General features: G+C 42.8%; 1 protein-coding gene across 1 annotated transcript in view; it reads left to right on the top strand.

Moving 5' to 3' along the window:
• Positions 1–14045, top strand: part of LOC145401925 (uncharacterized) — a 443277-nt gene extending 429232 nt beyond the window's left edge. The window contains exon 24 of the mRNA XM_080274030.1: positions 13293–14045. Within this exon, the coding sequence (XP_080130156.1) occupies positions 13293–13376 (84 nt within the window). The 3' untranslated portion in view covers positions 13377–14045. The remainder of the gene's footprint in view (positions 1–13292) is intronic.
• The last annotated feature ends 237 nt before the right edge of the window (positions 14046–14282 follow it).

Raw genomic sequence — 14282 nt, 5'->3', positions numbered from 1 at the left:
AGGGTTAGATGTACAGCATAGAAGATTATTAATAAGAGGAAGAGAGTTGGTGATAGGACAGAGCCCTGGGAAACACTACTGTTGATAGATCTTGGAGAAGAACGATGGCCGTCTACAACAGCGGCTATAGAACGACCAGAAAGGAAGCTAGAGATGAAGGCACAGATAGAAGGATAGAAACAGTAAGAGGGCAGTTTGGAAATTAAAGATTTATGCCAGACTCGATCGAAAGCCTTTGAGATGTCAAGTGCAATGGCAGAACTTTCGCCAAAGTCCCGAAAGGAGGATGACCAGAGTCTGAAAGGTAGGTGAGAAGATCGCCAGTGGAGCATCCCTGACGGAACCCATACTGATAATCAGAAAGAAGTTTGTGATAGGAAAGATGCTTTAAAATTTTTCTATTAAGAATTGACTCAAAAACTTTCGAGATACAGGATGTTAAAGCAACTGGATGATCGTTAGCGGATTGGGAATGGTCACCCTTCTTTGGGACAGGCTGAAAGAGAGCAAACTTCCAGCAAGAAGGAAAGGCATAAGTTGATAGACAAAGGCAAAAGAGTTTACCCAGGCAGGGTGTGTAAGCACAGAAGCACAATTCTTGAGGACAACAGAAGGGACTCCATTAGGCCCATAGGGCGTGTTAGTACTGAGGCCTGTGATGGCAGAAAATACATCAGCTGAAGAAATTTTAATGTCAGCCATGAGGAAGTCTGAAGGGGGAAATGATGGAGGAACAGCACCAGAATCATCTAAGGTGGAACTGGAGGAGAAAGTGTGAGCAAAGAGATCTGCTGTATCAGTAGAAGAAATAGCTACAGAACCATCAGAGTAGAAAAGAGGAGGGAAGGATGATGAGGTAAAGTTGTTAGAAAGGTTTTTAGCAAGATACCAGAAGGAGTGGGGAGAATTCGAGTTAGAGAGTTGAGAGCATTTAGTACGGATGAAATTATTTTTAGCAGAATAAAGAACAGACAGCATGATTCTGGACAGAAACATAAAAAAGATGTGATTCAGGGATGGGTTGGCTCTGGTACCTTTTATAGGCCTTCTCCTTGTTGCGGACAGCATTAGAACAAGCGTTATTAAAACAAGGCTTTCTTGAAATAGTCAAAGGGTATGAGAAGGGAATGTATGCTTCCATGCCCGAGAGAATAACCTCTGTAACGCGAATGGCACACTCAGATGGCTCACGGCCATAGAAGCAATAATCATTTCTTGGAAAATCAAAGAAGTACAGCCTGAGGGCCTCCCAGTCTGCAGCTCCAAAGTGCCACAGACAACGTTTCTTTGGAGGGTCCATAGGCCGTACCGGAGCGATAGGACAGGTTAAGGTAATATGGTTGTGATCAGAGGAGCCCAATGGAGAGGAAAGATTAACAATGTAAACAGAAGAATTATTTGTAAGGAGGAGGTCAAGTATGTTGGAGCTCTCTCCAAGACGGTCAGGAATACAGGTAGGGTGCTGTACAAGCTGCTCTAGGTCATCTATCTATCTATCTATATACCTAGGCTGCTTCCCCCAAGGAAAGAGAGGTAGCCGAGACAGGACGACACACTCCCCATTTACTCATCCATTCAAACACATTCATTCGCATCTTAGCCCCAAAGGGGAGAACGGACAGATCTTCACCACACCACACCGCACAAAGGTCAACTGCGCAATGCAATCAGTGACATCCGCAGCAGGGCCCGACAGCAGAACTGGTTTATCCCTGCCACATCATAACAGACCCATCCCCTTACCCGCACCTGACCTGACTAGCTGATCAGACCAAATGCGGGAGAATATCCCCTCAGGGCTGCGTCATCCCTTATTCATTCACAATTTCTCTCCATTTATTTCTGTCACGCACAGCCACTCTTCCTTGCTCAACAGACATCCCTCTCGCATCCAGCGCTCTCTTCACACTGTCCATCCATCCTATTCGTGGTCTTCCTCTCAGCCTTACACCTCTCACATCAGATCTAGTTATCTTTTTCACCAATCGCTCATTATCCATTCTCTCCATATGCCCAAACCATCGCGACACCCTCTGCTCAACTCTACCAGCCATCTCCCGAACAACTCCAGTTCTCCTTCGCACTTCGTCATTTCGCACCCGATCCATACGCGTCACTCCACACATACTCCTCAGACACCTCATCTCCATTACATTCAAACTTTTCCTCTCTGCTACACCCATATTCCATGTTTCAGCCCCATATAACGCAGTCTGTACCACAACACCCTCATACAGCCTTCTCTTTACATCCATTCTAAGCGAACGACATTTAAACACTTTTTTCATTCCTCCCAGCACCTTTCCTACTTCATTTATTCTAAACTTCACTTCTGCATCTATTCTTCCATCCACAGCAACATGTGACCCTAGATATTTAAAACAATCTACCTCCTCAAGCAACTCACCATTCAAAACTATATTCATCCCCCTACCATCTATCAACCTCGTACACTTCATCACTTTACTCTTATTCTCATTTACTTTCAATTTCCTCCTTTCACACACCCTTCCAAACTTCTCTACCAACTGTCTCAATCTCTCCTCTGAATCAGTCACCAGTGCAGTATCATCTGCAAACAGCAGCTGCTTCAGATTCCACTCTCCACCATCAACATTCACCAGACTCAGACCTCCACCTAAAACTCTTGCATTCACCTCCCTTACAACACCATCCATGTAAATATTAAACAACCAAGGTGACATCACACATCCCTGTCGCAGCCCCACTCTCACGGGAAACCAATCACCCACAGCATTTCCCACTCTTACACACGCTCTACTATTTACATAAAAACTTTTCACCCCTTTTAGTAACCTACCATCAAGTCCATACAATCTTAAAACAGTCCACAAAGCCTCCCTATCAATTCTATCATACGGTTTCTCTAAATCCATAAATGCCCAAAACACATCCTTACCTTTCGCTAAATACTTTTCACACACTTGTCTCACAGCAAACACCTGATCAACGCATCCCCTCCCTCTCCTAAAGCCACACTGCTCATCACCAATCACTCCCTCTGTACCCTCTCTAACTCTCATAATTAACACTCTACCATACACCTTACCTACAACACTCAACAGACTTATACCCCTAAAGCTAGTACATTCATACTTATCACCCTTGCCTTTATACAACGGGACCACACAAGCACTTGCCCAGTCAATTGGCACCATACCTTTCTCAAAGCACACATTCAACAATCTTACTAACCAGTCAACAATAGTCACTCCACCACCCTTCAGGCATTCCACAGCACACCCATCCATACCTGCAGCTTTCCCAGTTTTCATCTCCTTTACTGCCTTCTCCACTTCCTCCTTCGTGATCAAAGAATCATTCAACTCTCCCAACACATTTTTTCCTTGCACCCTTCCATCCACCCCAATCTCAGCCACTCTTTCCTCCTCTACATTTAACAATCTTTCAAAATACTCTGCCCATCTCTTCCTTACTGCATCCATCTCAATTAACATCCTTCCATCCTCTGCTTTTACTCGTTCTTCCTTCCCAGACTCTCCCTTTCGCACCCTTTTCACCTCCTTCCAAAACATTTTCTTATTCTGTTGAAAATTCTCTGTCAGCTGCCTACCCCACCTCTCATCTGCTGCTACTTTAGCATCACACACAGCCCTTCTCGCTCTATTCCTCTTCTCCTTATACCTTTCATATGACATCTCATCCTTCCTCTGCAGCCACACTTCATATGCACGTCTCTTCTCAGCCACAGCCATACTTACTTCCTCGCACCACCATTCACTTCCTTTTCTTACACCACCACCCACACGTCTCACACCACACACCTCTTCTGCATGCCCCACCACAGCACTCTTAAACAACTGCCATTCCTCCTCCACGCTGCCATTTTCCCGATCTTTCACTGCGTTCCACTCATGTTTCAATTTCTCCTGACACTCTATCTTTTTCTCTCTTTTATCCAACTCACTGACTTTCAAAACCTCCCTGCCACACCTAACCCTCCTAGCTCTCACCCATCTCTTACCTACTCTTAACTTTCCCTCCACCAGGTAGTGGTCAGACATACCTCCACCCTCCCCTCTCAGAACTCTCACATCCAACAATCTTCCTATTACATTCCTAGACACAACCACATAGTCCATCAAAGCTCTATCAACAACCCTTCCACCCTCCTGTCTCACCCATGTATACTTATAGATATCTTTCTTCTCAAACAGCGTATTCCCAATCACCATCTCTCGCTCAACACACATCGCTATCATTCGTTCCCCATTTTCATTTCTTCCAGGCACACCATGCATACCAACTACGCCTTCAACTGCTACATTTCCCACTCTAGCATTCAAATCTCCCATCATTACCACATTCACATTCGCTCCAAAACTCTGCAGACACTCATCAACATCATTCCAGAAAGACTCCCTCTCTTCATCCTTTTCACTACCAGGCCCATATGCACTCACAAACACCCACAACTCACGTTCAAATTTCGCTTTCACCCACATCAGTCTCGATGACACCTCCTTCCATTTAATCACACATTGCTGTACTTCCAGACTCACTAACAAGGCCACACCTTCTCTTGCCCTTCCTCTATCAACACCTGACAATCTTCCATTCACACTTCCAAACATAGACTCCCCCTTCCCTTTCATCTTCGTTTCACTCAAAGCTAACACATCCAACTTTCTTCTCACAAACATTCTCCCAATCTCCTCCCTTTTAGCCTCAATCGTACTACATCCACGCACATTCATAGACCCGATCTTCAGGGTGCGGGGATAACTCCATCCCCCATCCCTTTCTCTGGCCTGTCTCTTTTTAGGAACTAAAAAACAGAGGAGAGGGTCCCTAGTCCCCTCACCCCGCCCCTTTTAGTCGCCTTTTACGACACGCAGGGAATACGGTAGCAGTATTCTTCCTAACACAACCTGGCCGCAGAGTAGTAGTACCACCCCATAGTGCAGCCAGGTTGTGTCCCCCCCGCCACAGGGGGGATAGAAAAGATGTGGGCTTGTTCACCAGGTGGATCAGTGAAAGGAGAGGAGAGCCAAAGGTGGTGGTGAACGTTGAAATCTCCTAGAATGGATGGAGATTTCTGAGAAAGGAGATATGGATAGAATATGTTCCATTGTAGAAGTAAGTTAGTCAAAGAATTTTTGATAGTCAGTAGAATTAGGGGATAAGTAAACAGAGCAGATATATTTAGTCAGAGAATGACAGGAAAGCCAAAGCCAGAGTGCAGAGAATTCAGAAGAATCAAGTTCAGCAACACGAGAGCAAGATAAGTCGTTGCATATATATATATATATATATATATATATATATATATACACAACAGCCATCTTTGGCTTTGAAATGAGTACAGAGAAAGTAGGAGGATACAGAAAAGGGTTTGCTGTCAGTTGCCTCAGACAGCAGAGTCTCAGTTAGGAAAAGGTGAGGTTTAAAGGAGGAGAGGTGGTACTCAACAGAGCAAAAGTTAGAGGAAAGGCTGCGAATGTTGCAGAAATGAAGAGGAAGTGAGTCAGACAGTGGTTCGAGGCAGCACAAGTCATCACCAGGAGAGGGGCGGATGGTGGGGGCATTTATGGTCCCCCCCCCTCCCCCCGGGGACTCTGAGGCTATGTTTAAAGATGCCATAATTTCATTCAGTTTTGGAAAAGGAAGTGTAGTGTGTACTGTGCATGTAGCTTGGTGTTAATGGTTAGAGAAACTTGTATTGGAAAGCATGCTGGCCTACTCTCAGTGTTACTGAGACACTGAAAAAGTTCATGCAATATGTGATGCTGCTTTTCATGTGTTGTTTTGGCAGGAGAAAGATCAGGGCTGGGCCTTAAAAGAAAGGATAAATAGAATGCACATAGCTGGTACTCTATCTGCACTGTTATTCACTCCGTTTCTCTATGCCTTTGTTTATTCCACTTATATTTGAGTGTTACCTTATTTAATGTGTGATATGTGATGCTGTCCTCCACATGTTTTGCTTGGGCTAGGAGGGATTGAGCATGACTGCCTGCATCCGTAACCCACATAAGGCCATTTCCTTGACCATGTTAACAAGCCATATATGCCATTGATGATGTAACTCATGTCATATTTTTAAAAATTTTTACATATATACGAATGCCATATGAGTGTAACGTAAATCAGTTCCTGACTTTTATAATGCATATCGGAATTGTCACAAAAAGAGCCGTCATAACTAAAGGGTTTACATCCATTTCAGTTTGTGCTCTGGGAAGGCTCTTAGGATGGGCAATTGGCTGCTTGTAAGCCTTGGGCTCAAAACAAGTTGATAATATCAACAGTGATAATTTTTGTAGTACGGGAATATTCTAATTTTCTGATGCCACTTCAACCAACATCCATCATTATCTGACAAAGCAAAAAATCTGGCTGAATATACAATATCCAACTTCTTATGGCATCAACTGACAGCCCAGAGGGAAACCAAAATTTGAAGCTGCTTGCCATTAGGTGACCAAGGCCGACACATGCAAGCGTGTTGGAACCCTCATAAGTGATATGAACAATACGATACGCCCACTGCGTCCTGCCTCCCACATGCTACCAATGATATCCACCAAAACAAAGCCCAGACTACCCAACACCAGCAGAGTGGAGTTGTGTAACTGTGTCAGCCCATGCATCTCACCAGCAGTGTCGGCTGAAGAGTTGTGGATGTGATAGGATGCGTTAGGAGGAATACACTGAGGTGGTTTGGCCATGTGGAGAGGATGGAGGGTGAAAGACTGACGAAGAGAGTGTATGTGAGTGAGGTGGAGGGGGGAAGAGGGAGGGGGAGGCCGAGGATGAGATGGAGAGATGGGGTGGAGAAGTATATGAGAGACGGGGGTGTGAGTTGGGAGCGGGGCAGTGAAATGGCGGGGGACAGGGCGATGTGGAGGCGATTTGTTTGTGGCCACCCCAAACGGGATTGAGGTGTCTGGCAATAGATAGATAGATAGAATTTATCTATATGGTACTCTATGGAGGCCATGGCAACCTGCAGCTTTTTCAGCTACTTTTGTTTTTTTTTGGCAAAAGAGGGAAAACACGGATATCACAGGTGAGCAGTGTGTGAAGAATGATGAAGGAAATGTAGTGGTGGACAGTGAGGACGTTAAAGATGCTCAGAGAGAGCACTATAGCCAGTTGTTAAATGAGGAGTTTAACTGCAGTAGAGAAGCTTTGAAGTCACTGGGTCCAGTGTTTGGCCACTGGCCTTAGATTGTTGCTGCTTATGTGACCAGGGCAGTAGGCAGGAAGCAGGTGGGAAAACAAGTGGGTGTGTTTAGGTTGACTGCTGAAATGTTGAAAACCTAAGGATGTATAGGAGTGGGTTTAGTTACTGATTTGATGAATTCTGTTATAATTGAGTGTGTTGTACTAGATTTCTTGCTGAAGAGTGTGATACCAGCTAATGAAGGTAATGGAGAGGGTCCCAGAAGTTATCATGAGGGAAAGAATGAATATTGATGAGATGCAGTTTGGGTTTATGCCAGGCAAAGGGACTACTGATGTCTGACAGCTTCAAGTAAAATATGGAGGAAAGAAAAGGCAGCTATACTTTTTGCGGAATCCCAAGGGAGGTGGTGAAGTGGGCAATGAGAAAGCTTGGAATCGAAGAGTGGCCAGTTGTTGTAGTGGTTATAGCAATGTATGTGGGTGATTGCACCTAGGTGAGAGTGAGTGGATATTTGAGTGATGAGTTTTCACTGAAAGTTGGTGTGCATCAAGGATCAGTCTTGATCCTCTTATTGTTTGTCATGGTGCTTTAAGCTCCCACTTGCTGTTAGAAATGGACTCCCATGGGAGATATTGTAAACTGGTGATTTGGTGTTGATTGCAGAGAATGTAAGGGAGGTGGAGGAACATTTTAGGAAGTGAAAAGAGAATGGTGCCAAATGGTTTAAGGGTAAATGCAGATGACACAGAAGTGATAGTATCCACAGCTGGTGACGGTACTGTTAAAGCAAAGGGAGTGTGGCTATATGCAGTTTGCAATAAGGATGTGGGAAGTAACTCCATGTTGTACAGTGTTTGTGATATGTGGGTGCATAAGTGTTGCAGTGGTATTAGAGGTAGGCTGTGGAATAATGCTGATTTTGTGTGAGTAGAGTGTCATGGAGAGCATGTAGAGACAGACAGGTGTGAAAGGATTGATCTTGCTGGAGAGTCTCTTGAGAGTGTGGAAGAGTTTTTTTGTTTAGGGAATATGTTATGTACTGGAGGTGGGGCTGATGCTAGCTCTGTGGCTAGGATAAGGAGTGGTTGGAGGAAGTTCAGGAAGCTGTTGCCTCTCCTAACAGGGAGAGGGCTGTCTCTCTGTGCTCAGGGATCTTTGTATGCAGCATGAGTTAGGATTGTAATGCTCTGTGGTAGTGAGACCTTGGCAGTAAAGAAAGAGGAAATTCATAGGCTCAAACATACAGAAATGACAATGATTAGATTGATGTGTAGTGTGTCCTTGAATGTGAGGTCAGGGGGGCAAGGCTTACAGTGGAAGAGTTGGGAGGAAGGATGGGACTGGAGTAGCAGTAGTAGCAATAGTTCCCGAGTCCTTAAGGAAGGCCATGGCTGAGACTGGGCTATCTCCCAGAGCTCTCAAGGAGTGTATCTTGTGTTGTTGGCACAGGTGATTGTGTGCAATGCAGCCTTCCATAATGTGCTTAATAGTATGGGGTGCTGTGTTGCATCCTGGACAGGCGTCAGAGAGGGAGTCATCCAACCTCTTCTGATACTCAAGAGTGCTGGATGATGCCCACATCTCAGCCTGGCCAGGTGGACCCTGTCCTCACGAGGGATTCAGGAGGGTGGCTGTCAGGAGGATGTGCATGCAGCTTTGAGTTGTCTTTAAGTGACTGAATGGAGTGGTGAGTGATTTGAGTATGGATATGCTTCTGGAAGCTGGTTTGAGCCAGGCAAGGGAGGAGAGATGACAGTATTTGTATATGATATTGTGTGCTGGGTGTTGTTTTGGTGTTCCTTGGTGTGTGTGTGGATGTGCTGCCATGTATTGTAGTGGCTGGTGTGGGTTTGTGCAGGTTGCAACAAGAATTTGGATGCCTCTCATGTCAAGATAATCCTTGACTTTGAGGACTTTGGTTTCTTGGTGTAGGTGGTTGTGGGTGTAGTAGCTGTGCAGCCTGTGATTATTTTTAGGGCCTTGTTCTGTATGGTCTGTAGAGTGTTGTAGTGTGTTTTAGTGAGGTTAGAAGCCCAAGCAGGGCTTGCATAATTCATCACTGAACATATATTTTGTTTGTATACTGTGGTGGTGGTTTCTTTGTTGTGTCCGAATGTTGTATGGGCAAGTGACTGTAAGGCATTGAGTCTTGGTATTAATATATCTTTAATGTTTATGATGTGTTGTTCAAATGACATTGATGTACAATATTGTGTTACACCAAGGATTTTGGGTGTGTGTGGGGTAGGAGAGTGTTGTTTATGGTGACGTGGGGAATGTGACTGTGTTCTGCTGTCCAGTTTGTGAGAAGGTTCACTGTAGATTTGGCTGGGGCTATTTTGAGCCTGTTTGTGGTGAACCATTCGTGTAGTGTGTTGAGGTAAGGTTGGAGGAAGTGTGCGGCTGTGTTTGCTTTTCGGTGTGTCCATGTAAGTGTTATGTTGTCCACATAGGAAGCTATGTGTATTTGTGGTGTGTGGGGTGTGGGTATGTCATACATGTATAGGTTAAAGAGAGTAGGGGACAAAATAGATCCTTGGGGGACACCGTTTATGAAGTTTCTAATGTTCAGTGACTCACCAGCAAATGTTACATGTGCACATCTGCCCGCTAAATAGTTTGCCAGCCATCTTTTTGTGCTATTGTGCATGTTTGTTTTGAATGTTTTGTTTGTGAGGTTGTGATGCAGGATGGTATCAAGAGCTTTACTAGTGTCTAGTGTGACTAAGAGTGTTCTGTGTAGTGGCACACACAGTGTATTGGTGTTGTGATGAGGAGGGGTAGATTGAGATGTTTTGAGCATGTGGAGAGGATGGGGGGTGACAGTTGGGTGCAGAAAGTGCCATATGATCTTTGCGTCTGGCATTTGGATTTCATTGACTCACTCTTTCCTTATAATCAGCAGACTTCTGTGATGGTCTGGTAGGTTAAGGATTTTTAGGCAGATATGGCCCTTATGGGCCTAAGGTTGGGTGGGGTTAATTTTTCTCTTAATAATGCTCAGAAGAGGCAACTTGTCACCATTGTTTTTAAATTTTTGGAATGAGTGGCCTAGTCCTGGGCATCTATACATCTAATGGGGCAGTAAAAGATTGGATGATGGTGGAAGAAATGTATAATAAAGTCTTAAAGAAACAGAAGAAAAAAGGTAAATGCTTGACTTTGAAGAAAAGCGAATGTAAATTTCAGTAATAATATGTTTTAGAAAAAATTACAGAAATGAAGGAATGAAATATGAGTGTGTCTGGTCCACTTCCCTGGGCATGCCTACTTTTTGATCCTACCTCATCCATAGGTAAGGAAAAAATTAAAGAAGATTATGGAAATTGTCTCAGCCCAACTCAAACCCTTTCCAGTTTTTAGATCCCTGCCTGAAGAGCCTGTACAAAAAGAATTTCCATATGTGGATATACTGTAGTTCTTTTTTTGAACAATTACCCTTCTTAATTTGAGAGTCTTCAAATTGACTGTCAGATTGTGTGTGAAGCTACACATTGACTGTTATTTAGTCTTCCAGGTGAAGCAAAGATTCTGGGGCATGAGTGGTGAGTGAATGGGAGTGTGTCTCATTCAATTAGGCAAACTTTGGTTAGTATCTCATTCTATTAATTTTTTTCCCTAGCTCTCTGGACCCTACTTTACTTCAGTGATAATGATGAATAGTTTGTGTTACTGTGATATCAAGACAACTCACCTAAGCTATAGGGTATCTTTTACAGGCAGTCTTTGCTGTAAGTTGAGGATGTATTCCAAAATATCACAACATGTTTCTCACAACTACTATGCTGATTTGATGGGAACTTGGAAGTAAACTTTGAAAGTTACAGTGGAATATTAATCCCCTTCAGTCCGATGACATTTTTAAAATATTTAGCTTACAACTGTTACTCATTTTATTTATCTTGTGGATTTTACTCATCTTGATGGATATACTTACTTAATGAAATAGTCTTGAGATTGAAGAATAATTGAGGCCCTGAGAAGCAGAACTCGCCAAGCGCCACCCCGGCCGAAAACCAGGTTATTATAGCATTGTCTTCCCCCACCCTTCCCCTATCTGGAGAGAGACAGAGGCAGGAGTTTTTCAAATATCCTCAAGGTCGTATTCGCATGTTAGTGCACCACACTTTCGACCTTATTGCTGCGTCACATGGTCTGAGGCCCAAGCTTGGCTGCAGAACTAATCAAGCACCCACGCCGCCCTGACAGCTGAGCCCGGCCAATCACGCTCGCCGTAGTGTCCCACCTTTAGCCCCGCTCGGCCATTCACTGTGCGTGTTGCTCGTCACCCTCGTGCCAAAACACAGCTGGGAGCATCAGAAGCTCTTTAACTACACATACCACTGGATTACTCTCCTAATTCTCGTGAATTTTGTGCTTTTTTTCAGTGTTATTCAGCTTACGATTATTGTCTCACAATGCATAATGACATTACCATGAAATTTCTGTAAGGAAAAAAGTAACAGTAAAAATTAATAACAATACCTACCTTAGACCATTCCAAAGCTGAAAGAAGGTGGCAAAATAAAACAATAATATTATTATTATATGATATTACTTTCTTGAGTAAGATAATAATAATGTTTTCCCTTAATTTTATTGATTGCTTTCTTATTTTTCTTCATTCTACGTTTCGTTCATTGCATTTTTTCATTAATGTCGTTTTTCTCTTCTCAATAATTTTTGTTTATTATCATGCCCATTACTTCCATGTATTATTATTGTATTTTATTATTATCTTATTATACTATTATTATGTTATTTTCATTGAACATGTTCTTTTTTTGCTCTATTCTTACATTGCCTCTTTCCCTATGCATAAAAATGAGATGAAAATAAACACGGAGAAAATCGAGGTCACAGATTTCTGAATTTCAAAATGCTATACCTCGTGACCGTATAATGCTATGAAGTTGAATGTAGTCTCAAAATGATCAGCATTTTATACCCTATTCACATAAGTAATAAGCGAAATTATAAACGTTCAGCATTTTCAGTGGCAGGAATATGAACGCAATGAGGTGTAATGAACATTTGATTCATAACACCAATAAATTGCAGTCACGCTCCTGCCGCTGGAAATATCGACAGATTTTAATTGATTTTAGTCCTTATGTAGTTAGGTTATACTTTACTGATCATTTTGAGACTAAATTCAACTTGATACCTTAATTGAGTCAGGAGATTTAGCCTTTTAAAAGTCGGAAAACTTTGATCGCGATTTTTTTTGTTTTTTTGTTTTTGGCGCTTGGCGAGTTCTGCTTCTCGGGGCCACAATTAATAAATAAAAGAAAGTTGAGTGGATTAATAAGTATTTTTTGTAGTTTTTATGGGTTTTAATGGTTACTGCTGTAGCTGGGTGGTAATTTTTGCTGGCTACAAAGTTGCTAGCCTGTATAGCATCAGGGTTCAAATCCTGACATGGACAGCTGGTGCTAGTCATCTCAGGTGTCCTTCCACTTTTTGTGGGTTAACTGGTAGGTGGGGGAACTCACCATCCACTCACTCAATGTAGTACTGCTCTGGGTGTCTGCCATTTCCACTCTTCCTCATCTGTCTTTCTTTCTTCTTCCTTCTGTCTATGGGTGACTTTACACTTTCTCTTCTGTCCTTCTTTCCTTCATTATTTCCTCTTCCTTCTGCCTATGGGTGACTCTGCACTGAGTGCCAAGCCAAATGGTTTCCAGTACACCAGGAAACCATTGACTATGCTGGGTGGTAGCCATTTAACCAAATTATGGCACATAGTGGTTTAGTGGGTATATAAGGCACTCCAATTGGATTGAGTCTGTATAGGTTTATATCCAAGGGGTGGTTGGGGTTTATTGCTCATGTAATGCCACTCAGGATTGAGTGAGGCTTGTCACTCTAATCTTACATGTCAGGACCAACTTGCCTAGCCCGGGGCTTCTATGCTCCTCATGGGGCAACATAGGATTGGATGATGGCTGGATGGATGGTAGGTAAAATGAGGCATAAAGGCAAAAATTACAGAGATTAGCTCTGCAGTTAAGTGCCTTATGGCATCTGCTTCCTCTTTACCTTTACTGTAATAGTAAGAAAAAAGTAAAATGGGACAACTAATAAAATAAATTATCTTTCTGCTTTACTTTTTCAGTTCCCTAAAGAGCCAAGCATCACAGGGGAGCGGATCCACATGATATTCCGCAAGATGTACATGATCCAGGGACTGACGGTGTGAACATCATAAGCAGACTTAGTGAGGTCATCTTTATGTTAGGTAGTGTCTGTAAAACCCATAAATAGTAGGCAGCCAGTTGGTATAGTATTCTAGGACATCACTTGGGTTGAAAATCATGTGCAGTTTTTTTAGTCTGTAATGCCAATGGCGGCATTTCCATGTTAGTTATGAAACTTCGCAAAGTCTCTTATTCTCCATTAACAGTGAAATGCTTCAAAATGTGACATTGTAACATTTGACAGTTGTGAATGTGGAGTTGCTTGAAGGAAAAAATTATTTCAGGCTTATAGTGACCTAAATGGAAGATATTCATTGTTTATATTCTAGTGGTGGGTGCTTATATGAGCATATATTGTACAGTTTGTAAGGATTTATACATGTATAAGGGTGCATCAGTATAAATGCTTGGGGTTGAATTATTTATTTTGCCATATATCATTTAAGTTCTTCATAAAGTTCATTATAATGTGAATCATCCCTAACTGAGGATGTAGGTTGTCATTATGATTATGTAGTGATGTATATCAACTGAAGTGTATTTCACCTGTGGATTGGAGCCAAGAGTTTTCAAGGCTTTAATGCTGAGTGAAGGAAGGTTTGACTCATTTTCAGTGAGCAATCTGATGATAAATCTCTTACAGCGATCCCTTGTTCATCACACACTTGGTTATAGCAGTTTTCGTCATCACTGCTAGATGGAAACAAACTCCTGCTGTTATCACGCATTTTTTTTTTTGGGGGGGGAAGCTAAAATGCTTTGTTATCATGCATCTTAGCTGATTTCTGCCAACAATGGTGGTGCAAAATCTGTGGTTTATGCTGGCTGTGAGGGATTCGAAGATGAGAGCCTACTCGAGGAGTTAATCCCGGTTGGTGGAGACCACTAACTCTCCACCCCCTAGCCTC

This window comes from Coenobita brevimanus, chromosome 57, assembly GCF_032717465.1.
Source record: "Coenobita brevimanus isolate Jiangsu-jjx chromosome 57, ASM3271746v2, whole genome shotgun sequence".
Lineage (NCBI taxonomy): Eukaryota > Metazoa > Arthropoda > Malacostraca > Decapoda > Coenobitidae > Coenobita > Coenobita brevimanus.
The sequence above is the reverse complement of the archived record's forward strand: the minus strand, read 5'-3'. Positions and strand labels throughout refer to the sequence as shown.